Below are 25,784 nucleotides of genomic sequence, written 5' to 3'. Positions count from 1 at the left end.
TCTGCTGCCACTGAGTCACACTGTGGTGACAATGACACCGTGCTGAGCACAGGCCCGCTCCAGGCTCGGTCAGGGCAGCCAGGCTGCTCCGGGAGCGCATTCCCGAGGGGCCGGCCCTGCCCCGGCTGCGTCCCGAGCTGGCAGCGGGCAGGAGCTGCCGCAGGGCTCTGAGCAAAAGCAGATGTGGAGATGCTGCGGGCGGGAGGCGCTGCCAGGGGCACAAACACCGCGCCTGGAACGGGGAGTCCTTGGAGGGACTCCTGGTGTCCCGGGGCGACGCTGTTTGTTGGGAGCTGTGAGCATCCAGGCTCCCTGCCTCCTTGGGCGGCAGCAGCGCAGGGATTGTCCCCGTCTGGGACGGCTGGCAGCGCAGCAGGGGCTGTGCCAGGGGCGGTGCCGGTGCCAGGGGAGGTGCCAGGCTCACAGGCTCATCCCGGGCAGCCCGACCTGCTTTGAGGGGACCGCACCCAGGGCAGCGCTGAGCCTCCTTCGCTGCTCCCGCCCGCCCGGGGAGCGCCGGGGCACCGAGAGGCGCACGGGGACGGCTCTGTCACCGCGGGACCTCTCCGCGAAAAGGAAGTTGTCTCGAAATAACTCGGCGCTTCCCCTTCTGCCCCGCACGCTTTGAAGCGCCTGCCGAGCCCGGGAGCCGCCGGGGCTCCGCCGCCACCCGCGCCCCCTGCCCGATGTCCCCTGCGGGACCCCGCTGTGCCCCCCGCGCCGGCCTGAGGGGGGGCTGCGGCTCCCTGGGCCCCCCGAGCCCCGCCTGAGGAAGGTAAGAGCCCCGGAGGGCGCGGTGCCCCGGCTCCGGCCGTGGGGCATGCTGTGAGCCAGCCGCTGCCGTGCCCCCGCTGCTCTCGGGCTGCTCTGGCACTCCGAGGGCTTTGCCTGGGGACTGGCACCCAGCGCTGGATGCCAGGGCTGACAGCCTGGAAGGCAAGGCTGGGGCAGAGCCATTCCTTTTCTCGGGAAGGACGAGGGGAGGGAGCCGGTGGGGCGGGGGATCAGGGCTGTGCTGCTGGAGGAGCAGGAGTGCCAGCTCCCGTGCCAGCTGCGGCATCCTGCTGGGCACGGGCTGGTCCTGGAGCCTGTCCCGGGCAGGAGCGCGGGGTCTTTGCTGCCCGTGACCCGGAGAGGACCCCGGGGGGGTTTGGGTTGGGGTCGCTGCTCTGGCCCCGGGACAGCCCCGCACGGCCCGGCCCGGCCCGGCTGGGTGAGTGTGTGAGCTCCACCCCTGCCGGGGGCTGCTGCGGCACCAGCCCGTGCGGCTCAGCTTTGTTCTGCAAGGGACAGTCACCTGCCCGGTGCCACCCCCGGGCTCCCTGTCCCCGCTGCCAGTGCCCGGGGGCTGTGCTGGCGATGTTGGCACTGCCGGGGGCGATGCCCATGCTGGCACTGGCTGTGTGTGCGGTCCGGTGGCTGCCCAGCTGCCCTGGCCTTGGCTCGGTGCCTCGGCTGTCCCCTGGGCCCGAGCAGCGGTGACAGGGCAATAGAGAGCGATGGCAGCGGCGATAACGAGCAGAGAGCGCGGCCCCGTCCAGAAAGGAAACAAAAATCTGCAGGCTCGGGGCCGAGCTGCGAACGAGCACACGTGAGCCAACTCTGCCGCACGCAGGGCTTTGTCCTCCTGCCCTGAGTGCTCCCCTCGGCATCCCCGGGCTGCCCAGAGCCAGCTCCCGGGACCATTCACCTCCTCGGATGCTGCTCCCGCCCTCGGGAGCTCTGCGAGCGGGAGATGCTGCAGGGTTTGGGCTGGGTATGACTGAAGGGCAGGGTGTGCCTGAGGGACAGGGTACTGCAGCTCTTCAGGCCACACTGGAGTTTTGGGGAGCTCACTGAAAGCAGAGGGGGCTGTTGGTGCCCGTGCCCTGTAATTTAATCCCCTTTTTGACCTCGTTGTCCTGGTGCAACCCTAAACCCTCATCGTCTCCTTGCTAAGGGCCTCTCTGTGCCCTCCCTGCCCGCAGCTGTCACATCACTCTGTCCCCAGGGTGCCAAGAGAGCCACCCCAGGCCGGGCACACAGGGCTGGGTGCCACGCACAGCGTGCCGGGGTCACGCCGGTCACCCTCTTCCTGTCACCCGCAGGCGGCTCCTCTGTGCCCTCCCAGGTCACCTCCACCGTGGCCACCTGAGGGCAGCTGCCAGCAGGGGCTGGGGATGCAGAGGAGAGTGCTGTGACCCTGCACAGAGCCGGGCACTGGGACATTGCACAGGGATGTGTGACAGGGCAGGGCGGCCCCAGCGCTGGCGACAGTCCTGTCCGAGGGAGGGAATGCCCAGGGAATGGCTCTGGAGGGAGGCTGGGAGCAGCTGTGCCAGCCCCCAGCCCCTCCCCGCCCGGGAAAGCAGCCTGGCCCCTCCCAGGTGGGCCGCATTTGGCACCTTGAGCCCTCCCTGCTTTTATTCGCCCTCAGGTGACGGTGCTTGCCTGGGCTGTTGGTGAGCACAGTCCTGGCGGTGGCTTTCAGATCACACCTATTTTTTCCCTGCGATTGTTTTTCCAAAGTCGACTCCGGGGATGGAAAGAGATGCTAAATCTAAAAAGCTGCTGTTTCCGGAAAACTCTTTCCTTTCCTTAGGAAGAATGAAATGTGACGTTGGCAAGGAAGTCTCCAAACAGTCGGTGGTGTCCAGGAAGCTGCTGGACTTCCCCAGCTCCAGCAAAGGCCTGGGGGCTCGTGCAGAGCTGTGCCTGATGAGCACTCCCTGCAGGGCCAGTGAGGGGGTTTCATTCCTGAACTGGCCCCAGGAGCCGCCTGTGCTCCCCCCTCCACGGGCAGGACCCCCCTGGCAGGGCCGAGCCTTCCCCCAGCAGCCAGCAGGCGCATGGAGCCTCAAGGAGACGCTGGAAAGCTGAGTCTGGGCTCCAGATTCTCTTCCTTGGCAGTGAGAGCCCGAGGGAGAGCATCTGCTTCCATCTCCGAGCTGGTGGGAGCAGAGCCCTGCCAGGGCTGGAGCTAAATCTGGCAACGAGAGCAGGAGGGGCTCAGGCTGGCCCCAGCACGTGTGGCACTGCCAGTGTGCCCAAAGGGGCCAGGGAGAGGCCAGGGCATCTTTCTGTGGGGTTTGAGTCTTGCAGCCAAAGTTTTGCCCGGTTTTTGTTTGAACGGAGAGCAGCTGATGGAAGGGAGAGGAGCAGCCCCTGCCCTGGCTGCTTATCCTCGGCCAGGGTCCTCAGGGGAGCCTGGAGCTGCTGCTGCACAGCCAGGGGGGCTGCAGGAGGGAGAGCTGCCTCTGTCCTGCTCTCCTGCCTGGCTGTGCAGCTGGGCTGGAGCTCGGCATCCCTGCCAAAAGCAGAGCGTGCTGCACGGACAGACGGACAGGCTTTGAGCGGAGGGACAAACAGGACACAGCATCTGCCTCTGCTGAGGTCCCCTGCGGCTCCAGGGTTGAGGATGTGAGGGAAGTAAGGGGTGGAAGGGATTAAGGGGTGCAGGGGATTAGGGGACGTCAGGGATGCTGCTGGAGCGGTTTCTCAGCGTTCGGGAGCTGCCAGCTGCAGTTTGGGGCAGCTCAGAGAATGCAGTGTCAGATCCCCAGGGCAGCTTGGGGGACACGGCCCTTCAGCTGCCGCGTCCCCTCCTGCCCCCACCCCATCCCACCCCATCCCACCCCACCCCATCCCGCCCCGCCGTGCTCCAGCCGCTCCCGGAGCCAGCCCGGCCGGGCGCCGGGGCCGTGCCAGGCTCCGCTGCCGCTCTCAGCACCAGCCTCGCCCGCAGCAGCCGCGGGGGAGGGCGGCGCGGGGGGCGGGCCGGGGCTGTCCCCAGGCCATCTGCCGTGCCGTGACGCCACCGAGCCCATGCGGGTCCGCTCGGGCTGAGCGCTGCCCGCGGCTCCCGCAGGACGCTCCGGCGCCGGACCCCGCTCCGATGGTACCTGTGAGAACCCCCCTGGCTGGGGCCGGGGCGGTGCGGCCGGGTGGGAGGGGGCTGAGGCGGGCTGGGAGGGGGCTGAGGCGGGCTGGGAGGGGGCAGAGCCGCTCCGTGCCCGTGCGAGGCGCGGCGTTCTCTGTCCCTGCGCTGGAGCTGACAAACAGCCCCGGGAAAAAGCTCAGCCGAGCCCGGGCGGTGAGTTTGTAACTAAGCACGGGCTGCGGGAGGCGCCTTTGGAGCGGATAAATAGATCGGGAGAGAGCTCGGGGATGGGCTCCGCGTCCCGCTGGGGCTCCGCTGGCCCCGGGCAGGCGGGGAGGGGGACAGGGACATGGCCCAGGCTGGCTGGTACCAGGTATGGCATTTGGGGTGCAGGCAGGGTGTGCCGGGAGCAGGGAGAGGATCCTGGACGTGCTGGAGCTTCCCAGGGGAGCCTCGTTACTGCCAGCCCAGCTCCCAGCACCCACGGGCTCGGGCTTGGGTTTTCTTCCGTGGCTTCGGCTATTTCTGCCTCGCTTCGCTATTTCTGTGCCTCTCGTGTTTCACCTGGCCGGGCGTGGCTGGGCTTTAGGGATTTCCGAGTGCTGATGGCCTGTGAGACAGAGCGGGAGGTCTCTGGGGAGCCAGCCCCCCATTTCCAGGGGGCAGCTGAGTCACCAGCGTGGGGCTGAAGCGGTTCCCCATCCCTCAGGGGGATTTTCAGTCCCACCCCAGGGGCTGAGCTGCAGCCCCCGCCGTGGTTGGAGAGGAACCTTGGTGGGGTCGGGGCTGTGCCCTCCTGCAGGGGTGAGCCGAGGGCTGGGTGAGCCGGGATCCTCCTCCCTGGAGGACACGGAGCAGCCCAGCCTGGGCTCCGTGTGGGGACCGATGGCCCCACGAGGACAGTGACCTGCTGGCTGTCCCTGCGGCTGCCCAGGACCCCCCAGACATGCCGGAACCCACCTGGTGACAACATCCTTGGTGCTTGTCATCAGCCCTCAGAGAAGGGAGAGGGAGCTGGAGGGGTGTCCCCAGAACTCGGGTGGTGTCCCCTGTCCCCAGCACTCGGGATGGTGTCCCCAGCATTCAGGGTGCTGTCCTCAGTGTTCCCCCTGCCTGTAAGGATTAGAAAAGGGACAGCCCTGGAGGGAGGTGACACTTTCCTCGTGCCCAGCTGGGCCCAAGCGAACGGGGATCCCTGCTAAGGAGGAGGGGGTTCTGTGGGATGAGCGGGGGGAGGATGGAGAGGGGAGAGGAGGCAGAGGCTGCAGGATCCCAAAATGGGGCAGAGCTTCACCTGGGATTAGCTGGGCTGAGAGGGAGCACTGGTACAAACTGCCCTGACCCTGGGCCCCCCGGGCTGCTGCCCTGCGGAGGAGGGGCTGAGGAGGCTTTGTGGGGTGCTCAGCACCCCGTGCTCAGCCAGGTCCTGCTCTCTCTGTCTCCAGCACCTGCAGTTTGGAACAGGAGAGTTCCCTTTAACCCTGCATTTCCCTTTAACCCGTGAATTTATCTGCCAGGGTCCAGGGTAAGCTGCACTTCCACTGCCAAGTCCTGCATTTTTGAGAGCAGAGCCAGGTGTTCCCCAGAACTGCCCCAAACTCTTGGGGAAGGCAGCTTTGGGGTCATTTGGGGTTTTTGTCCTATGAATCTCAGAATTATTGAAACCTGACGGAAGAATTGCAACTCTTCTTCTTGCCCTTCCTTTTCCATTTTTTTCCCTGCAAAAGGAATAAAATCCAGCTGATGCCATGGGTATTTTAAGAATTGCAGGGAGGAAGCGGAGATTTGCAGCTCTGCAAAGAAGTGGGATGAATGCAGAGAAGGCTCTGGTCTTGCTGAGCTGGCAGACAGCAAAACACCCAGGGATGGGACGAGCTGTGCCTCGTGTCTGCTGCAGGGGAGGCAGGGGGACGAGGGGGACAGAGGGCACAGAGCCCTCCTGGTGTGGGTCAGGGAACCTTGCAGCCTTCTGGGAGCAGAAGGGGCTGGGGCCAGTGCAGGGGCTGGGACCAGAAATGGGGACATCTCCTGTTCCTGGGCTCAGGGATCCTCCCAGGAGGGCTGTGGCACACAGAGAGGCTGCCTGGAGGGGGGCTCTGGTGCCCAGAACCCTTCCTGTGGGCTGGCATCATCCCTGCCTGCCCTGCTGGGTCTGGGATGGGGCTGAGGGGCTGTGCCCTCACCCTGGGGAGCACAGCAGGCAGGGAACATCCCAGGGAGCTGGGGGAACTTCTGTTCATTTGGGTTCTTCTGCTGGTCAGGGACATTCCCAGGGAAAAGGGGAATTTCTGCTAATTTGGGTTCCTGGGCTGGTCAGGAACATTCCCAGGGAAAAGGGGAATTTCTGCTCAGTGGGTTCCTGGGCTGCTCAGGAACATTCCCAGGGAAAAGGGGAATTTCTGCTAATTTGGGTTCCTGGGCTGGTCAGGAACATTCCCAGGGAAAAGGGGAATTTCTGCTAATTTGGGTTCCTGTGCTGCTCAGGAACATTCCCAGGGAAAAGGGGAATTTCTGCTAATTTGGGTTCCTGGGCTGGTCAGGAACATTCCCAGGGAAAAGGGGAATTTCTGCTCAGTGGGTTCCTGGGCTGCTCAGGAACATTCCCAGGGAAAAGGGGAATTTCTGCAAATTTGGGTGGGTTCCTGTGCTGGTCCTGGCCAGGGAAGGCAGTGGCTGGAGCTGGCAGGACCCTGCCTGACCCCAGTGCTCCTCAGAGCCTGTTCCTGCGGTGTCCTTTCATCCTCCTCTCCCACACCTCCTGCCTGTCCCCTCTGGGCAGCGTGACTGGTTCTGAGCCTGCTGGGCACCACTTCTGTCTCTCCATGTCGGCTTTTCCGGGGAGACCCAGGCCCTGGGAGCAAGCAGCGCTCCGAGGGCTCAGCCTCAGCTGCTCTCTGCTGCCAGGGAGCAGAAGGAGCCCTTGGAGCAGGCAGGTGAGGCGAGAAGCAGAGTTTCTCGGGCAGGCCGGGCTCACGCTGCTCTTCGCTAAATTTGGAAGCTGTGGGAGGCCGGCAGCGGCCGCCCCCGCAGCGCCGGGAGGATGCGGATGTGGGGAGCCACCGACACCTTCGGCCGCCTTCGGCTGCTGCTCCCTCCGGCAGCGGCCGAGAGGAGCCGGGCCGGGCCGGGGGTCGCCGAGCTCCGGGGGTCTCCAAGTTTCGGGGAGAGCCGAGCTCCGGGGGTCTCCGAATTTTGGGGAGAGCCGAGCTCCGGGGGTCTCTCTCCGAGTTTCGGGGGTCTCCGAGCTCCGGGGAGCGCCGAGCTCCGGGGGTCTCCGAGCTCCGGGGGTCTCTCTCCCAGCTTCGGGGGTCTCCAAGTTTCGGGAGAGCCGAGCTCCCGGGGTCTCTCTCCGAGCTCCGGGGGTCTCCGAGCTCCGGGGGTCTCCGAGTTTCGGGGAGAGCCGAGCTCCGGGGGTCTCTCTCCGAGCTCCGGGGAGAGCCGAGCTCCGGGGGTCTCCGAATTTCGGGGTGAGCCGAGCTCCGGGGGTCTCCGAGCTCCGGGGGTCTCCGAGTTTCGGGAGAGCCGAGCTCCGGGGGTCTCTCTCCGAGCTCCGGGGGTCTCTCTCCGAGCTCCGGGGGTCTCTCTCCGAGCTCCGGGGGTCTCTCTCCGAGTTCCGGGGGTCTCTCTCCGAGTTCCGGGGGTCTCTCTCTGAGTTCCGGGGGTCTCTCTCTGAGTTCCGGGGGTCTCTCTCCGAGCTCCGGGGACCTCTCTCCGAGCTCCGGGGGGTCTCTCTCCGAGCTCCGGGGGTCTCTCTCCGAGCTCCGGGGGTCTCCGAGCTCCCCCAGCAGCAGCGCCAGCCCCGGCACTGGCAGTGCCAGCAGCTCCGAGCTGGGGATTCTGCCCCAAGCACGGCCCGTGGCTCTGCCCCTGCCCCAGGGGGTGCCAGGGGGTGCCAGGGGGTGCCAGGGGTCCCGGTGCCCTTGCGCTCCCAGGTTCAGCCCGAGCCTGCTCTGCAGCCCCCTGAGCCCCGCTGTTGCCGTTTCCTGCAGGGCCATGCCCCCGCGCCGTGAGCAGCCCTGCGCTGGTGCCCCGCGAGCCGCAGCCCGGCCCGGCCATGGACAGCTCAGGTGGGTGATGCTGAGCCCGGGCGGGGGGCAGCCAGGGAACTCCCCTCACCCACCCCGCACACCCCTGTCCTCCCTGCAAACAGCCGGGCGCTGCCCAAGGCGCTGCCAGCCGCTGCTGGGAGGTGGGACACGAGCACAGAGCCGTGCAGGGGCAAGCCAAAAGCTTTGCTGAGTCTGGGGCACACACAGCTCACAAAACACTTGAGTTTTAAAGTAGCCCATTTCATAATAGTATATTTAATTTTTCATATTTTATATTTTATAGTAGTATTTTTATAGTAGTATATTTTATTTGTTTAACATTTGATAGTAGTATATTTTTTTAAATAATTTTTATATTTTTAATATTTTTAGTATATTTTTTAATATTTTATTATTATATATATTTTAAATACTAGTATATTTTATTATATATATTTTTATTTTACAGTAGTATATTTTATTATTTTTTATTTTATAGTAGTGTGTTTTATAATTATTTATTTTTATTTTATTGTAATATATTTTTATTTTATTTTATTTTCATTTTAATTTTTATTCTATGTATTTATATATAAATATATATAAGATAAAAATAAATATATAAGATAAAAATTAATAATAATAACATATATACATGTTATTATTATTTATTTTTATCTTATAGTAGCATATATTATGTTTTTATTTTGTAGTAGTATATTTTATTTATTTGTATTTTATAGTAGTATGTTTTATTATTAATTTTTTTTGGTGTGTATTTTGGTCCATTTCCCCCATGTTCCATTTTCACGCTGTTTCAGAGGTGCTGTTGATCTCCCAGGGTCAGGATGTCATTGCTGAAAGGTTTTATTCCATTTCCAAGCCACTGCTCTTTGATGCTGGGTTTGTTTTTTGCTGTTTTTAGATCAAAGTGCCTCTTGTTCGTGCTGGGTCAAGCTCTCTGCTGTGCCCCGGGAGGGACCCTCAGCACTGGGGCTGCTTTGATGGGAGGAGAGGCCAGGACTGAGAGCGGTGCTCAGGAAAAGCCTCCCCTGGCTGCAAACGCTCACAAGGGAAAAGAGCAGCACATTTCAAACACTCCTTTGAGGCAGAATTCCCGAGCCAAAAAACAGGAGTGGGACGTGGGGAGCTTCCCGAAATCCCTGAGGGGAAAGCGAGGCTGAGGAAGGAGGAGTGCTGAGACATTTCTGCAATGGCACCTCCAAAGTGGGCACAGAGTCCTGGGGGTGTCTGTGTGCCGGGGCTGGGCAGGGAGAAATGTCATTGAGACCTTTCTGCAGTGGCACCTCCAAAGTGGGCACAGAGTCCTGGGGGTGTCTGTGTGCCAGGGCTGGGCAGGGAGAAATGTCATTGAGACCTTTCTCCAAGGGCACCTCCAAAGAGAGGGACACCCAGAGTCCTGGGGGTGTGTGTGCTGGGCAGGGAGAAATGTCATTGAGACCTTTCTCCAGTGGCACCTCCAAAGTGGGGCACAGAGTCCTGGGGGTGTCTGTGTGCCAGGGCTGGGCAGGGAGAAATGTCATTGAGACCTTTCTCCAAGGGCACCTCCAAAGAGAGGGACACCCAGAGTCCTGGGGGTGTCTGTGCTGGGCAGGGAGAAATGTCATTGAGACCTTTCCCCAATGGTGCCTCCAAAGAGAGGGACACCCAGAGTCCTGGAGGTGTCTGTGCCGGGGCAGGGATGGGGCTCCCTGTGCTGGGCAGGGCTGGTGCTCCCTGTGCTGGGCAGGGCTGGGGCTCCCTGAGCCCACACACCCTCAGCAGGGCAGCCCTGCTGGCCCTGAGCCCGGGGCCCTTCCCAGCACAGCTCCAGGATCATTCCCAGAGCCACCCGTGCTGCAAAGGCAGCAGGGCCTGCATCCAAACGGGCATTTCTGAGCTCACACTTCTCCGGGAGCAAAAACGGAGATTTTGGCCCCATGTTTAACTCTCTTTGCTTAGAGAGACAGCTGAGGGATCTAACAGAGAGCCTGCAGGCGTTTGGGGGATCGAGTTTAGCAGCCAGCCCAGCTGGGGAGCTGCAGGCTGGACTCTGCTTGCTCACAGAAAGGGATGGAGAAGTCAGGTATTTCATTAACCACGTGTACCAGGCAGTTCTATCATCTTCAAGGTGATGCAATGAGGAGAAAGTTCAGCTTTCTGTCCTCTGCAGACCTGTAAGGAGGAGCAGGCTGCCAGGAGAAGCTCTGGAAGGCAGTGAGCGAGACAGGCTGGGGCTTCAGGCAGGCAGAGCTCCCAGGCTGGGTGGCACTTCTGGGGTTCTGTGGCACTCTGTGGCACTCTGTGTCACTCTGTGTCACTCCATATCACTCTATATCACTCTGTGGCACTCTGTGGCACCTCCCAACCAGCTCCAGCAGCCCTGGGCACAGCTCTGCAGTTTGCATCACGGCTCGGAGGGCTCAGAGGGCTCTGATGCCGTGGGGAGGGCTCTGTCCGGGCTCTGTCCGGGCTCTGTCCGGGCTGTCCCCCCGGTGCTGGCCCGGCTCAGGTGTCGCTGTCCCTTGCAGAGCTGGAGTCGGACATCCTGCGGCGGGTGCGGGCGCTGCTGCGGGAGCTGGACGGGCACCACCCCTCCTGCCAGAGCGACCGAGGTGAGCGACTGCCCCAGCCCCGGGCACGGCCTGTCGCAGCCCCGGGCACCGCCTGTCGCAGCCCCGGGCACGGCCTGTCCCAGCCCGGGCACCGCCTGTCCCAGCCCCGCTCCTGCCGCTGCCGGCGGGACACGGCGGCTCCGCTCCTCCGCCCTGCCGAGCCCTCTCCGGGAGGGGCCGAATCCTTCATCAGCTGCATCCGTGCCCCAGCAGCGTCTGTCACCCTGGGGACACCCTGGGGACACCCCCTGCCCAGCCACAGCAATGTCTGTCACCCTGTGTCACCTTGTGTGACTGTGACCCCTGCCCAGCCCCTGTCACTGTGTGTCACCCTGTGTGACTGTGACCCCTGCCCAGCCCCTGTCACCCTGTGTGACTGTGACCCCTGCCCAGCCCCTGTCCCCCTGCTGGCCCCTCACTGTCCCTGGCTCCTGCCTTGGGCAGGTCACCCCCGCAGAGCCCCAGGGTGACCCCGGCCCTGCCCAGCTCGGCCCTGGGCACTCGGGAGGTTCCTCTGTGCTCTGGGTCTGGAGGATGGAGCTCCTACAGCCTGGGGAGCCCTGATGAACATTGGAAAGGTGATTTGACTCGGAGCGCACGGGATATTTTACAGTTAATTAAATTTGGGGCTGCTGGAGTGAGCCGTGGCACCCTCAGGGCTGGGAGGTGTCTGGTCCCTGCTCTGAGCTGTGGCAGGGAGCAGAGCTGGCGCCAGCAGGACCCCAGATTCCGTGGGGCAGGTGGGAAAGCAGCTGGGCACAAACAGAGCGAGGAGGAACCAAACTCCAGACGCTCCTTTCCCCCAGGATCTCTGGGAGCCACCGCCAGGGGATGCCCAGAATCAGCCCCAGGAGAGCCCTCTGTGCCCGGGGCAGGGAGGGGCACAGCTGGGAGCAGAGCTGGCTCAGCCCCCGGGGCTGTCCCAGCGTGTCCCTGGGAAGGCTCCCCTGACCTGCCCCGGCTGTCCCTCCTCAGGAATGCTGCGCTGGACCCTGCACAAGAGAATGGACCAGAACCCCAGAACCAGCTGTGTCCTGGTCAGCATCCTGGTGAAGGAGCTGGAGAGGGTGAGTGCCACCCGGGGAGGGGACAAGGCCAGCCCGGGAGGGGACAAGGCCAGCCCGGGGAGGGGACAGGGCCAGCCCGGGATGGGACAGAGCCACCACAGGGAGGGGACAGAGCCACCGCAGGGAGGGAAGAGTGCCATCCCAGGGAGAGCCACCCCAGGGAGGGGACAGGGCCACGGCAGGGAGGGGAGAGTGTCACCTCAGAGAGGGGACAGTGCCACCTCAGAGAGGGGACAGTGCTGCCCCTGGGAGTGCTGCCCCAGGGAGGGGACAGGGCCACCCCAGGGAGGGGACAGTGACCCCAGGGAGGGGACAGGGCCACTGCAGGGAGGGAGTGCCACCCCAGGGAGGGGACAGGGCCACCCCAGAGAAGCTGGCCCACGCTGGGGGCTCCGGGGCTGCTCCTGCCCAGCCCAGGGTCCTGCCAGGAGCTGACTGTGCTGCCCTGCCCCTGCTCCCACAGGCAGAGCGAGGGGACCTCCGGCACTACATCATTCCCCTGCTGCACACGCTGATGTACACCTTGATCCAGGTGAGGGAGCACCTGGCCACAGCACCCAGGGACACCAGGGCACGGGAGAGGCCACCTGAAGCCACTCAGAACACGGAGCAGCCACTCAGAGCCAGCAGAGCCCCGGGATGGCCCCAGGCGGGCTCAGCTGGGCATCCCCCAGGTCCCTGTGAGGGAGGGGACCCCCATGTCCCTGTGGCACACAGAGTGCCAGCTCCTTGGCACGGGGAGGGGACCCCCAGGTCCCTGTGGCACAAGGAGGGGACCCCCATGTCCCTGTGGCACACAGAGTGCCAGGTCCCCCCCATGTCCCTGTGGCACAGGGAGGGGACCCCCATGTCCCTGTGGCACAGGGAGGGGACCCCCATGTCCCTGTGGCACACAGAGTGCCAGCTCCTGTCACCTGAGCCCTTTGCTGGAGGCCTTTCAGCACCTGCAGGAAGCCACAACCTGGCAAAGCAAACGTGTGCCCAGGCTCCAGCGGGCACTGCTGGAGGCTCCCAAAGCACTGCAGGGCCTGGCTCTGCCCCAGGTTTTACATTTTTTACACTGAAATCCAGAGTGAATTCTGTGCAGTGGGGTTGGTGCCCTCCCAGCCCGGGGGCTGTGCTGGGGCAGTTTAGGGGTCACCTCCCTGTCACCTCCCTGTCACCTCCCTGTCACCTCCCTGTCACCTCCCTGTCACCTCCCTGTCACCTCCCTGTCACCTCCCTGTGCCCCTGCAGGCTCCCTGCATCCCTGACGAGCTCTGTGCCAGGGTTTATGACTTCTGCAAGAGGCTGCTGACCCTGCCCAAGCCCTTCTGCACCATCGGGCTGGACTATGCCAGCAGGCTGCAGGTGGAGAGGACAGCCCCAGGTAAGGGGGGCTGGCAGGGGCTGATCACCTCTAAAGCAGCCCCGAGGGCACTGAGGTGTCAGAGGGTGGCAGGGAACAGCCCTGAGGGCACTGAGGTGTCAGGGGGCAGCAGGAAGCAAGCCCAAGGTTTCTTTTTTCTCTGTTCTCATTAAAGTTCCCCCAGCTCAAGTTTTCTTTAATAGGAGCCTTTCAAACACTCCTTCAGAGCAGAGCAAGGTGCAGACACCCTGGGAAGGGGAGGAGAAACCCGCTGGGGAATTTCGGAGCCTCAGCCCACCCCAGCAGCCCAAGCTCTCCTCCCCAGCGCTGCTTGGGCTCCAAGGGGCCCCTTCCTCTGCCCTGAGCTTGGCTGCAGGCATGGCTCGGGGTGCAGAGAGGGGATCCCCAGCAGGGCTCCCCTGGGGCAGCACGGGGGTCCCGGGGGGATTGTCCCAGAGCCTCAGCCCTGGGCAGGGGCAGGGCAGGGCCTCTCTCCCGATCCAGAGACCCCTGGAACTCCTCCGAAGTCCTCAGACACCGGCCCCACGTGGCCCTGGGGACAGAGCTCTCCCTCCCGCCTGCACCTCCGCTCCCGAGCTCTTAGCGCTCTAAACAAAGGAAGGGAAACACAGGAAATCATCCCGGAACGGTCGGGGCTTTCTTTTTCGGGAGCCTGGCCTTTGTTCTTGGCTGTTTTTAGCTCTTGGCTGTTGAAGCTGAGCTCAGCGGGTGTTCCCCGCCTTGGCAGAGCCTCCTCAGGCCGCGGAGCGGGGAGCAGCCCGGGCGGCCCGAGGGCTGCGCTGCCAGCCGCTGTCTGTGCCCTCCAGGGACCCTGTACCAAAGGATGGTCATCTCCGAGCAGAGCCTGCGCAGCGCCCCCCTCCCCTGCCAGGACAGGTGAGTGCTGCCCCTCCCCTGCCAGGACAGGTGGGTGCTGCCCCCTCCCCTGCCAGGACAGGTGGGTGCTGCCCCTCCCCTGCCAGGACAGGTGGGTGCGGCCCCCTCCCCTGCCAGGACAGGTGGGTGCTGCCCCTTGGGTGGGCTGTGCTGTCATTTCGGGGTAGGCTGTGCCCCCTCCCCAGCCAGGACAGGTGGGTGCTGCCCCCTCCCCAGCCAGGACAGGTGGGTGCTGCCCCTCCCCTGCCAGGACAGGTGGGTGCTGCCCCTCCCCTGCCAGGACAGGTGGGTGCTGCCCCTTGGGTGGGCTGTGCTGTCATTTCGGGGTAGGCTGTGCCCCCTCCCCTGCCAGGACAGGTGGGTGCTGCCCCTCCCCTGCCAGGACAGGTGGGTGCTGCCCCTCGGGTGGGCTGTGCTGTCATTTCGGGGTAGGCTGTGCCCCCTCCCCTGCCAGGACAGGTGGGTGCTGCCCCCTCCCCTGCCAGGACAGGTGGGTGCTGCCCCCTCCCCTGCCAGGACAGGTGGGTGCTGCCCCTCCCCTGCCAGGACAGGTGGGTGCTGCCCCTCCCCTGCCAGGAGAGGCGGGCTCTGCCCCCTCTCCTGCCAGGAGAGGTGGGTGCTGCCCCTCGGGTGGGCTCTGCCCCCTCCCTTGCCAGGAGAGGCGGGTGTTGCCCCTTCCCCTGCCAGGACAGGTGGGTGCTGCCCCTCGGGTGGGCTGTGCTGTCATTTCGGGGTGGGCTGTGCCCCTTCCCCTACCAGGAGAGGTGGGTGCTGCCCCTCGGGTGGGCTGCGCTGACATTTCGGGGTCTCTCAGGGAAGCCTGGCCTTTCCCAGCACTCTTGGTTGGAACAGACAGCCTGGGCCTGAGCCTCGTGGCCTTGGGGACACCACGGGGTGACACCCAGTACCTCACTGGGATTGCATCAGGAAGGCACATTCCTGCTGTGTCCCAATTGTTCCGGGAGGCAGGGAGCTGCCCCGGGGGGAGACAGGGTGGAGGAGGGGAACAGCAACAGCCACCACGGAAAAAGTGAGCGTGAGCTGCTCCTGCCGGCCCCGGGGCTCAGGTGTGAACCTGCATCTCCCCCTTTGCCCAGCAGGATTTTCATCTTTGCTGACCCCGAGCTGCTGCCCGAAGCCATCTGCAAGGCGCTGGCCACCGACACGGAGGCAGCGCAGGTGTCCCAGAGCCCGCGGGGCTGCATGAGCTGCGTGGTCACCCACGCCCTGCAGGCGGCCCTGGGTGACACTTGCGACAGCCACGGCCTCAGGGCCCGCCTCCAGGTAATGCAGCAGCTCCTGCCGTGCTTCCCCTGCTCCGGCTCTGGCTGGACAGCCTGGAGAAGCAAAAGGTGTTTTGGCAAGTGGAGAAACCCCCCAGCTCCCCAGCGCTGGTCTGCACAGCCCCAGAGCTGGGCTGGGGCTGAACTCAGACTCCCTTCGGATGGAAAGCAGCAGAGCCAGAGGTGGAACTTTCAGCCTCAGTGTTGGTTTTGCCCAGCAAAGCTGAGACAGAGCCTCTGTCAGCTCCTCTGGCAGCCCCTGGGCACTGCAGGAACCTCTCGGGGGAAAGGTTTCAGCCAGTTTTCCCCAGACCCTCCTGGAAGGAGCTGTGGGGCCGCAGTGGCACAAATGTCTGCCTCAGAAACTCTGCAGGGGCTCTCGGCAATTTCCCCTCCCAGGTCACCTCCGTGTGCCCGCTGCCCCCGTGTCCTGAGGGTCACCCCCAGTGCCAGCACTGCTGAGGATGCCCCAGGTGCCCTTCAGCTGCCAAGCTGCTCCCAAAGGAGCTGTAGGCCCAGCCCAGCCAGTGCCTCTGCTGGGGACAGGAGCACCTTGGTGTCCCCCAGGAATCACTTTCTGCAGGGCTCATCTGCTCTCCCTGCCCCTCCCGCGCCTGGCCGAGGATCATTCCCGTTTCCAGGTGCTCACAGCCCCTGTCCCCACAGGCCCTGCCCCCGGGGGACGTGGAGCACTGGTTCCAGCAGGTGGTGGCAGCCGTGGAGGGCAGCGAGGGGGGCTCGGACCGGGGCCAGCACACGGCGCGGCTGGAGAGGATCTACCACGGCCTCCTGGGCTCCTCGCCCGCAGGTGAGCCCAGGCAGGCATCCCCACGGGGACAGGGAGCCCTCGTGTCGCCGTGTGTCCCTGTGTCACTCCTGCCCATGGCCCAGCTCCCCCCTTTCATTTCTCCCTCCCAGCAGTGCTGCAGACACTTGGTGATGGCTCCCAGCCTCACATCTGGCCTCACCCCGGGAGCTCTGGGCTGGGAGAGCCCCAGGGCTGTGTGGGGAATTGCTCCTGTGTGAGGAATTGCTCCAAGCATCCTTGTTTTCCCAGGGAATGCTCCCCAGGAAGGGCTGCAGGGGACCCCTCTGCCCAGCCCCAACATCAGCTTCCACCGGTGGACAGAGGATGAGCAGCTCTGTGAGTGCCCCGGGGCTGGGGGTGCTGGCTGGGGTCTGAGCCTGGGGGTCCTGTCCCAGAGGGGTCACTTAGCCCTGACCCTTGGGCAGGGAGTTTGGGCAGCACTGCCCCAAGGCCAAGCTCGTGGAGGTGGGTGCTGACTGCCCCAGGCCTCCCTCCGGGCTGAGGAGGGGGAAGGAGCTGGGGCTGCAGCAGGACGTGCCCAGAGTAGCTGTGGGTGCCCCTGGCAGTGCCCGAGGCCAGGCTGGAGGGAGCTCCGAGCTGCCTGCTCTGGTGGAAGGTGTCCTTGGCAAGGAGATGATCCTCGAGGTCCCCTCCAAGCCGAACCAGCCTGGGGTTCTGGGGCTGGAGTGGCACCGAGCTCTCCCGGTGGGTGGGGGGGCTGAGGACGGGCTGCCCCCGGGGCTCTCAGCCCTGCGGGGTCCCCGGGGGGCGGGCAGCTGGGGCAGGGCGGGCTGAGCCCGGCTGTGCCCCTCTCCCCGCTCAGGCGCTCCGTGCCCGCAGGGAAGGAGCTGGTGCTGTTCCTGCGGCCGCTGTCGCAGAGCTGCGAGCCCGAGTGCCTGGGGCAGGAGCTGGAGCCCGTGGAGATGCCGGACATGCTCCCGGGCTGCGGCTGCTGCGGCCAGAGCCGCTTCTCGGTGCTGTCCACGGACAGCGGCATCGAGCGGGACCTGCCCGCGCCGGAGGAGCCGTGCGCGCCCTGCGCCGCCGAGCGCTCCCGGCTGCACAGGAAGGGCGGCATCAAGAAAAAGCCGTCCCCGCTGGACAGCGTGGCCTTCCTGCAGGCTGGCAGCGGAAAGCCCCCCGGGAAGCCCCCCGGGAGGGCAGGGATGCCCGCCGAGCCCGCGGGCCCGCTCCAGAGGCTGCACACCGCCCGCGTGGTGCTGCTGGGGGACGATCGCATCCTGGGCCGCCTGGCACAAGCCTTCCACTCCCTCAGGTACCTGCGGCCAGCCGGGCTCGGGGGGACAGCAGCACGGCGGAGCTGTGCCCTGCAGGTTGCTGGAGCAGCCGGGGGGCTGGGGGCGGGCTGGGTGCCCGGGGCAGGCTCGGGTCCCGTGCTCGGCTCCCAGACGCACCCGCCTGGCACCGGCGGCTCTCGCGGCCCAGGTGATGCACACAGCCAGTCCTCCCGTCTGTCCGGGGGCTCGGTTAAACGAGCAACAAACGGGGCAACGGGAAAAATCCTACAGAGGAGCTGTTCCCAGCTGGCTGTCCCCAGCCCGGGTGGGGTGGGATGGGTGACAGCGTGGGCAGCCTGGGAGCAGAGCTGGGTGCACAGGCACACCAGGCCCTGACAAAAACTCCTCCCCATCACCTCCCCCCGCTAGATTTGGGAGCCGAGGGCACATCCCGGGAAAGGAGGCAGCGAGGGGGGCAGGTGGCAGAGCCGCCGCAGTGTCCTGGCCCTGCCCGGCCGTGCCACCTTCTGCCCCTGCCCTCGGGACATCTCCGTTCGCGTTTCAGGAAGCGGGAGGCCCGCCGAGTGTTCCTGACGCCCAGGCTGGACCTGCAGTTCTACCACATCCCCGTGGTGCCGGGGCAGCCCCAGCCCTCGGCTGCTGCTGTGAGTGCCGGGGGTGGCAGCTGGGGGGAGCAGGGGATCGGGAATCCCTGCCCTGGCCCCAGGACAGGGAGGGTGGGAGCCAACACGGAGCTGCTGGGCTCAGTCCGGGGTCACAGCCCCTTCAGTTCTCCCTCCAGGCCTCAGCTGCAGAGGGATCCCTGAGGTCTAGCTGCTGCTTTTCCCACCTCCCAGGTGCTGAGGGGGAGCAGCTACTGCTCATTGAGGGCTTTGCCTGCTTGGCCACGGCCCCAGGTTTAGGTCTGTGAGTCTCTACTTGTGGTTTATGTCAGGCACATCCCTTCCCCTCGGGTAGAGGTAAAGAAACAATTACATTTAAGATATTTTAAGCTGGCCCAGAGCTGACTGTGACCCCTGACAAACAGGCTGTTGAAAAATCAGAATTCCTTCTTTTCATTCCTCAAGGAAGTTTTGTGCTGGAGCACATGCTGAATGAGTTTGAGCAGGGAAAGGGAAGGATGGGGGAATGTCACAGGTGTCCCTGCCTCCTCATGGCTCCTGATTTGGTGAGCCCCCTGTTCCTCCTCAGGAGTGTGAGCCAAGTCCCACAGGAGCTGGATTTAGGGCTGGAAGTGGCTGGGAGGGGCTCTCCAGGATTTTCTCCTCACGTTTGGCCCAATACAAGCCCAGGGAAAGCCATCAGTCCCCAGGCTGTGGCTGTCAGCCGTGGCTGTTTCCCTGCAGGAGCACGCTGGCCCCGAGGAGCTGTGCGAGGTGGCCGGGTACCTGGGCAGGGCTGACCCCTGGTACGAGAGCAACATCAACACCCTGTGCCACATGATCCCCAGGCTGGCCACCATGGTAGGAGGAAAACCTTCCCACGTCCTGAAAACGCCTGCAAACCCTGGGGAGGGCTCTGTGCCCTGCAGGACTCTCCATCCCCTGAGAGATTTCCCCTGCAGGGCTCTCCATCCCCAGACACTTTCCAAACCCTCCCCAGGCCCTGCAGGGCTCTCCATCCCCAGATTTTCCCTCCAAACCCTCCCCAGGCTCTGCAGGGCTCTCCATCCCCAGAGATTTTCCCTCCAAACCCTCCCCAGGCCCTGCAGGGCTCTCCATGCCCAGACAGAGATTTTCCCTCCAAACCCTCCGCAGGAGGTGCCTGTATCTGACACTGCCCCAGCCCACAAAAGCCATTTGCTCTGACGGGTTTTTTTGACCAGGGCACAGGAAATGGCAGATTTCAAGAAAGAAAGCTTTTGCTGAAATCCCCCCAGCTGTCATTTCCCGGCAGTTGGAGCCACCGCTGCCAGCCCACACAGAAGGGGCTGGCAGGGGGGCACAGCTCCCACTCCCTGTGAGTGGCGAGGCCAGAGGACAGCTCATCCCTCCCTCGGTGCCCAGGAAGGTGTGAGACCTTGTGGCAGGGTTTTGGAGAAGTGACAGGGCTGAGCCAGCCTGTGGTTTGTCCCCCAGCCCAGCAGGGCCCTGGTGACCGACCTGTTCCTCACCGACGTCATCGCCTACTACGCCCGCATGGGCACGCAGCCCGTCTGCTTCCAGGTGCACTCTGTCAAGGTGGGTGGCACAGCTGGCACAGCCCGGGCCCCCAGCAGCCCTGCAGGGCTGGCAGAGCTGTGCAGAGCCAGCGGGCTCTGGGGGCTCCCGGCAGATCCCAGCCTGGATCCCCGTTCCCCCAGCCCACGACCCTGGAGCTCAGCTCAGCTGAGCCGCTGCCCCTGGCGGGGCCATTTGGGGATCCAGCCCAGCAAAGGGAGCCTTGAAATCCCCCACAGGGCCAGGGTGTGCTGCCCTGCCGAGCTGGGGGTGCTCAGGAGCCCTGCTCCTCCTCCTGCTCTGGGTGCTGGGAGCGAGCAGGGCTCTGCTGAGCAGCGTGCCAGAACCTCCTGTACCTGCGGGGGCTTTGCAGGGCTTCCTGCAGCACCCTCTGGTTGATTTCCTGCCAGCTTTGCTCTGAGGTGGTACCAGAGCGAGGGCTGGCATTTGATAGGAGAGCAAAGCAGGGCTAAATTCGGGTGTACAACATTAACCCTTCCCTCAGGCTGATGCACAGAGCTCCTTTAGCCTGCTCACAGCCACTGTGGCACCTATTGCAGCGCAGGAGGAGCCCCTGAACAAGGCTCGCAAAGAGCTTTGGTCACTCCTGGTGGAGCATCCCCAGGACTTCTCGAATAACCCAGAGCCTGCCAGTCCTTGGAGCCCCTGGGGCTCGCTGCGCCTGGGCATTTCGAGTTTCTGGAAATGTTCTCCCACTCATTTCTGCCCCGAGGGGAAGGGAGGCTGTGGGAGCGTGGGTGGTTCAGGCAGGGCACGAGGGGTTTGGGACAGAGGCCCTGAGCTGCTCTCCTGCCCTACAGGTGTGGGGCTCCTCACTGCTCTCCTGCCCTGCAGGTGTGGGGCTCCTCACTGCAGACCCTGCCCTGCTCTCCCTCCCTGCTCCTGGCTGGCTGCAGGGAGCTGCCCCAGGTGGGAGCCAGGTCCCCAGGAGCTGGGTGTGGGGCCAGGAGTGGCTGGGACAGGATCTGCAGGACCTGCTCTGCACATCCTGCCCAATTCAGGCCCGTGAAAGGGAAATAATTCCCAGGGCTGGGGTGACCTGGCCCCTGAGGTTGGGTCAGAGAGAAACGGCGTCCCCTAAAGCTCAGCAGCCGCTCAGCCTGGCCTGGGGAATGGCAGTGACTCGTCTCCGAGGGCACAGTGACATCCAGTGGCAGGGGACACTGTCCGTGGCTCGGCCGGCCAGGTCCCCGCGCCTCTGGCAAGGCTCCCAACCCTCCTGGAGCTCGGGAAAGGGAGCCAGGGCAGCTCCCCCACCCCACAGGAACCCTGAACGCTATGGTCAGCTCCCAGCCCCCCCGTGGCTGCTCTGGAGAGCCTGTCCAGGCTACAAGCCTCGGGTGACACCTCGGGTGACAGAGGAGATGTCCTCAGGGGGGTTCCTGTCAGGGCTGTTCCTGCAAGGGCTGTTCCTGCAAGGGCTGTGTCACCCAGGGATGTGTCACCCAGGGCTGCTCCTCTCAGGGCTTTTCCTCCCAGGGATGTTCCTCTCAGGGATGTGTCTCCCAGAGATGTGTCTCCCAGGGCTGTGTCTCTCAGAGCTGTTCCTCTCAGGAATGTGTCTCTCAGGGCTGCTCCTCCCAGGGCTGTTCCTCTCAGGGCTGTCCCTCTCTTTCAGGTCCTGTTCCAGGACCCAGCCCAGGACCCAGCTGAGGACGTGTTCCTGACGGAGCTGCTGACCCAGGTGCAGGACAGCCCCTCCCACAGAGGTGTGTGTGTCCCACCAGCCCCGACAGGGCTCCTGCCATGCCCAGGTCCCCCCCTCAGCCTGCAGAGCCCCAGGCCATGGGCAGGACTCCTGGTTCCTGGCAAGACCTCCCTGCCCACCTCCGCCTCCCTGCTCTCCCAGGAGATCAGGCTGATGCGAGCCCTGGTGGCCGCTGGCTCCTGGCCCAGCCAGGCTTTGCAGTCTGAGCCTTTGGTCGGCTCCAGGACGCTCAGGAGCTGGGTCTGAGCCCTGACTTAGTTGGGGGAACAAGCTGGGCTTCCCAGCCAGGTGTTTTCCTGTTAGAAACCCAGTTCCTCGGGCTGCCAGGGAGGGAACAGGAGTGCCTGGAGGCTGCTCCAGCTGTGCCACCCAGCTCCTCCCGCAGTGCACTCTGGTGCCCAGTCCAGGGGATATTTGTCACTGAGGCTGGCACAGAGCCTGCAGTCAGTCTGTCCCGCTGGCACAGAGCCCCAGCTGCCAAGGCAGGGATGGAAGGGCCAAGTGTGACAGGAGGCCATGGTGGGACACTGGGGGGCTCAGCCCATGGGGTCTCTCTCTGCTGAGCACAGACAGGTGGGAGGAGGGAAATCCAACCCCACCTGCTTCCCTCCTGGCAGAGCTGAGCACGACCAAGAGGAAAAGCACCCTGGATGGGCCTGGCATGGATCTCACAGTGACCTACAGGAGGGTGAGTGGGGCTCCAGCAGGGCACAGACCTCCTAAAGGGGGACTGGCCCTCCCTCCTTCCTCTGGAATTGCTGTCCAGGCAGGGACAGCGGGGCTGGGCTGAACCTGTTAGCTCCCCTGTGCTTGTGACAAGCTGTGCCAGCCCTCCCCAGGCAGGGCGCTGCCAGGGCACTGCCAGGGCATTATCAGGACATTGCTAGGGCACTGCCTGGGCATTGCCAGGACATTTCCAGGGCACTGCCAGGGCACTGCCAGGACACTGCCTGGGCATTACCAGGGCACTGCCAGGGCACTGCCAGAGCATTATCAGGACATTGCCAGGGTGCTGCCTGGGCACTGCCTGGTCACTGCCTGGTCACTGCCAGGACATTTCCAGGGCGCTGCCTGGGCACTGCCTGGGCATTATCAGGACATTGCCAGGGCACTGCCAGGACATTGCCTGGACATTTCCAGGGCACTGCCAGGGCACTGCCAGGACGCTGCCCTTGCCCACAGGTTGTGCTCAGTGAGCGGCAGAAGGAGCTGGCCCTGTCCCTGCGCTCCACAGGCCTGCTGATGAAAGCCATCCCTGCTGAGGAGGCTGAAGGTGGGTTCTTCTTCTGCTTCCTGGGGTGTCTGGTGCTCAGTGCAGGGAATCTGCCCACGGTCCTTGTGCCAGCTGTGCCTGGGCTCTGGGGGGAACCAGTGATAGGAATATCCCTGTCCCCGTGGTCTGGTTGGGGTTTTCTCAGGAATGACACATCTGAGGCTCAGACAGGATTCCAGCATCTTCCCTCTGCTCCAGCCTTCCTCTCCCAGCTGCCCCTTAGCACTGGGCCAGCTTTCCACCCCAGGCATGATCCCACACAATTCCTGTGCCCTTGGAGCCTGCTGCAGTCCTGTGTGTCCACAGTCAGTGACCCAAACATGGGGCAGGGCCCCCGAGAGCTGAGCTGAGCTGAGACTGTGCCCTGGCCCCAGCCCAACGTGGGGCAGGGTCCCCGAGAGCTGAGACTGTGCCCTGACCCCAGCCCAACGTGGGGCAGGGTCCCCGAGAGCTGAGACTGTGCCCTGACCCCAGCCCAACGTGGGGCAGGGCCCCCGAGAGCTGAGGCTCTGCCCTGGCCCCAGCCCAACCCTCTGCTTCTGTCCCAGGCCTGGGCTGCCTGACTGTGACCATCACTGAAATCATCAGGACCAGCAACTTGGCAGGACGCTCGTTCTCAGTGAGTACCGTGGGATCCTCAGGGCCAGAATCCCCTCAACAGCAGGGAGAGGGGCAACCCCAAGGGGAGGAGAGGGTTTGGGGGCCACCCTGTAATTATTTTCCATGGAAAAGTCTGGATGTTTGAGCCAAAGCCCCAGACACCGTGGGTGTCATCCCTTCTGGTCACTCTCATCCCTGCTGGTCACTCTCATCCCTGCTGGTCACTGATCCCTGCTGGTCAGTGCCCTCTCTGCTGGTCACTCTCATCCCTGCTGGTCACTCTCATCCCTGCTGGTCAGTGCCATCCCTGCTGGTCATTCTGATCCCTGCTGGTCACTGTCCTCTCTGCTGGTCAGTGCCCTCTCTGCTGGTCACTCTGATCCCTGCTAGTCACTCATCCCTGCTGGTCATTCTGATCCCTGCTGGTCACTGTCCTCTCTGCTGGTCATTCTGATCCCTGCTGGTCACTCTCATCCCTGCTGGTCACTCTCATCCCTGCTGGTCACTGTCCTCTCTGCTGGTCACTGTCCTCTCTGCTGGTCAGTGCCCTCCCTGCTGGTCACTCTGATCCCTGCTGGTCACTCTGATCCCTGCTGGTCACTCTGATCCCTGCTGGTCACTCTCATCCCTGCTGGTCAGTGCCATCCCTGCTGGTCAGTGCCAGGTTCTGAATACAGAGCCAGGATTCTCTTTGTCACATCTGAGGTTCAAAAAGAAAACCAGAGCAATGTCATTGCCCGTCCCTGTGGCAGCCAGCACACGGCCCAGGGAGGGCAGGGACAGCCTCAGCAGGCTCTCCTTGCTCTCCCCACGCAGGCTGTGGCACACAGGTTCAGAACTCGCAGCATCAAGGTCAGGAGCCCAGAGCAGAGACCCTTCACAGTGCGGCTGGACAAGGACAGCAGGAGAACCTACAGGGACGTGATCGGGTGAGAATCCTAGCTCTGCACCTCTCCCTGCCTCCCCTGGGCCAGGGAGCCCTCATCTCATCCCTGACAAAGCCCCAGTTCCTTCTCCAGGACAGCAGGCACACATTTGTGGTTTTGGGAGGTGGTGTGAGGAACAAAGTGGTTCTTCACACAGAAGGTGCTGGAGAAAAGCAGGCACCTCCAGGGGCAAGCAGAGCTTAGATCTCCTGAGTGATGGATTGGATCGGGATGCTGATGCTCTCTGCACTGACTGCATCCCTCCCCGGGCTCTCCAGCAGGTGCAGCTGGGGGAGGGGACCCAGCCCTGTGGGCACGGCCGGGGTTGATGTGCCCGGAGAGCTGCAGGGCCGCGGGATGCGCGGAGGGCTCAAGGCCCAGCCAACACAAACTGAGAATTCCTGGCTCACACTGGGCCAGGCTCAGGAGCTCGGCTGTGTGTCAGACACTGACACACTGCAGCTCATCTCTGCAGCCAAACGCAGCTGCAGGAAGCACGAGTGCAGCCGTGGCTGGCAGGGGGAGAGCTGGGCTTTGCTGGGAGGTCACAGCGGACCGTGCCGCAGTGAATGTGCTCTGTGCTCTTCCAGCCTGGAGGTGTCTCCCTGCCTCGAGCCCAGCTACTGCCTGCAGAAGACGAGGACCACCAAATCCAGCCCTCAGGAAACAGAGGACGTGGGGCTGGTGAAATTCCTGCCCAAGTCTCTGCTGCTGCCCATCAACACTTTTGCAGGAGTCATCCCGTGAAGGAGACGGGAACGGCGCTGTGGGTTCTGGCGTGGGGCCAGCACAGAGCTCACGGGGAGAGAAAACACTCTGAAAGCCACCAGAGGTGACTTTGCATGGCAGGGCTGGGAAGAGCTGCCCCAGCAGAGGTGGATGGGCTCGGAGGGCACAGCCCTGCCCTGTGACATGTGTGACAATGGCTGACAACCCCTGCCAAGGGCACAGCCCTGCTGGTGACAGTGTGACAATGGTCCCATGCCCTGTGACATGTGTGACAATGGCCCCACGCCCCTGCCAAGGGCACAGCCATGCCCTGTGACATGTGTGACAATGGCCCCACGCCCCTGCCAAGGGCACAGCCCTGCTCCAGGACTGAGCTTTCACCGTTTGCACAGTTCGGGGAAAAGCTTTGAGCTCTCCGTTCAGGAAGGGTGAGGAAGATCCGTGGAGGTGGCGCTGCCCGTCCTGGGGAGCCCAGGGCAGCTGGCAGCAGCAGTGCTCCTTTTGGAGATGTCCCACAGCCCCGCAGGGCTCCGGTTTCCACCTCACGAGCCAAACACCTGGTGCTCCCCTGTGCCGGACTGGGGCAGCAAACACGGTGTCCCGGAGGGAAGCTGAGGAGCAGCAGGAGCTCTGGGGCACCCCAGGAAACCCTGCAGGAGCAGCTGCTGCTGTTGGGACCGTGTGGGCTTTAAGGGGTGACCCCTCTGCACCCCTCTGCCTCCTCAGGGCTTCCCTGGGGGTTTGCACACACAAGGAAAAGGCTCAGAGAGCCAAAGGGCTTGGAGCTGGGCTGGGGTGTGGGCTGGAGTCCGGAGTTTGTTCTGTACAGTGTAAATTATGTAGATGGGTGATAAATTATTTGTATAGGTGCCATGGATGGCTTGGACCGGAGGGTGCAATCCTTTTAGTGCCAATGGAAAGAAATCAGGACAAACCCAAGCTGAAGCTGCCGTTGGTGGTTGTTGTGTGTTTGCACGTGGCTGGGATGCTCAGGAGCTCCGCCTGAACTGCAGTGAACCCAGAACAGATTGTCAGAGAGGGTGTGGAGTGTCCCTCACCTGGGACATTCCACACCTGCCTGGACACAGTCCCGCTCCATGTGGCTCCCGTCCGCCACCCCCGTGCCCCGGCGGGCCGCGATGTCCCGGGCAGTCCCCTCCGAGCCCCGCGGAACCGCGGCCGCCGCTCCCCGGCCTGTGCGGGG

At 63.6% G+C, this 25,784-nt stretch overlaps 1 protein-coding gene across 6 annotated transcripts; it reads left to right on the top strand.

Moving 5' to 3' along the window:
- Window positions 1–432: 432 nt before the first annotated feature.
- Window positions 433–25,530, top strand: PIK3R6 (phosphoinositide-3-kinase regulatory subunit 6). 6 transcript variants are annotated; one of them, XM_059864691.1, is made up of 20 exons: window positions 433–775; window positions 7,849–7,926; window positions 10,419–10,502; window positions 11,478–11,569; window positions 12,033–12,101; window positions 12,806–12,938; window positions 13,745–13,814; window positions 14,912–15,098; window positions 15,764–15,905; window positions 16,155–16,241; window positions 16,746–17,181; window positions 17,709–17,808; window positions 18,511–18,627; window positions 19,243–19,344; window positions 20,963–21,053; window positions 21,670–21,740; window positions 22,193–22,325; window positions 22,874–22,944; window positions 23,742–23,854; window positions 24,442–25,530. In XM_059864691.1, exons 2-20 carry the CDS (start codon window positions 7,914–7,916, stop codon window positions 24,596–24,598), a joined length of 2,268 nt encoding a protein of 755 aa, XP_059720674.1. In that variant the 5' UTR covers window positions 433–775; window positions 7,849–7,913; the 3' UTR covers window positions 24,599–25,530. The 6 variants fall into 6 exon arrangements, with proteins under 6 accessions (XP_059720674.1, XP_059720678.1, XP_059720676.1 ...); XM_059864693.1 differs by having other exon boundaries at window positions 434–775; window positions 14,915–15,098; XM_059864694.1 differs by having other exon boundaries at window positions 435–775; window positions 22,235–22,325.
- The last annotated feature ends 254 nt before the right edge of the window (window positions 25,531–25,784 follow it).

Source organism: Haemorhous mexicanus, chromosome 20 (assembly GCF_027477595.1).
Source record: "Haemorhous mexicanus isolate bHaeMex1 chromosome 20, bHaeMex1.pri, whole genome shotgun sequence".
Classification (NCBI taxonomy): Eukaryota; Metazoa; Chordata; class Aves; order Passeriformes; family Fringillidae; genus Haemorhous; species Haemorhous mexicanus.
This window is presented reverse-complemented; position numbering and strand designations above follow the sequence as displayed.

Excerpts from the sequence above, each read along its gene's own strand:
- PIK3R6 (XM_059864691.1), top strand. Across the intron at positions 16,242-16,745 it reads GACAGAGGATGAGCAGCTCT|GGAAGGAGCTGGTGCTGTTC; the intron begins GTGAGTGCCCCG and ends CCGTGCCCGCAG. Across the intron at positions 18,628-19,242 it reads TCCCCAGGCTGGCCACCATG|CCCAGCAGGGCCCTGGTGAC; the intron begins GTAGGAGGAAAA and ends TTTGTCCCCCAG.